The sequence below is a fragment of the Atta colombica genome, unplaced genomic scaffold (genome assembly GCF_001594045.1).
Source record: "Atta colombica isolate Treedump-2 unplaced genomic scaffold, Acol1.0 scaffold205, whole genome shotgun sequence".
In the NCBI taxonomy this organism is placed as follows: domain Eukaryota; kingdom Metazoa; phylum Arthropoda; class Insecta; order Hymenoptera; family Formicidae; genus Atta; species Atta colombica.
Window position 1 is genome coordinate 2,426,993 of NW_017259300.1, and position 797 is coordinate 2,427,789.

Here is a 797-nt window from a genome sequence, read left to right on the forward strand (position 1 = left end):
ATATATATAAAATAGAATCGAATTCTGCTATATTCTTTAAAAAACAGAAAGAAATTCTCAAAAGTTATAATAAAAAGCATCATGGCTGTAATTTTCTCGTTGTATTTTGCCATAATGGCGGGAGTATTTGCTAATACAATCGTAACGATTATTGCAATGTAAAAACATGTAAAATTAAAAGGCCTCAATATGTTCTTACAGGTGATTCTTTTCGTATCCTTACCGCGTAAGTAGATTACACGTATTATATGTAGATTAGATTTTTTTTAATAAGTTGAAAAGAACACAAAGTTTTTCCTAACAGGAAGTTTTGTGTTCTTTTTAACTTACTAAAAATATATAATTTATTTTAAAAAAGTATCTTATTTCTAAATAAGAATATTTATTTTTCTTCTTTAAAAGATGAGATCGCTTTATAAGAGAGAATTTGACTTATATATTAAAAATGTGCTTAGCTAATTCTACAAAAATTCTATTATATCATAGATATCATTGAAAACGTGTACTAAAGTGTATGAAATTGGCGTTACTTAGAGAAGACAGAAATATAATATTAGCTGTACGCAATGAACTGAGACAAAAAGTTGCATCGGGTGAAGAATATAAAGGAAACCTTGATCCACAATCTAAGGCAGTTAGAATGCCAAAGTTGATAAGATGTAACATATAACATATTTTTACAGTAAATTAAAAAATTAACAAAAAGACATTGAATAATGTTCCAATTTATTTTGAAATAATTAAATTTAATTAAATAAAAATGTTTATTAAATTAAATTAATTTAAATTTAAATTAA

The 797-nt window shown here is 24.1% G+C and overlaps 1 protein-coding gene across 1 annotated transcript in view; it reads left to right on the forward strand.

Annotated features, from left to right (window-relative positions):
* The first annotated feature begins 514 nt into the window (after nucleotides 1-514).
* Nucleotides 515-797, forward strand: part of LOC108687302 (venom allergen 3-like) — a 2,179-nt gene continuing 1,896 nt past the window's right edge. Inside the window, exon 1 of the mRNA XM_018192992.1 lies at nucleotides 515-659. Coding sequence (XP_018048481.1) covers nucleotides 515-659 — 145 coding nt within the window. The remainder of the gene's footprint in view (nucleotides 660-797) is intronic.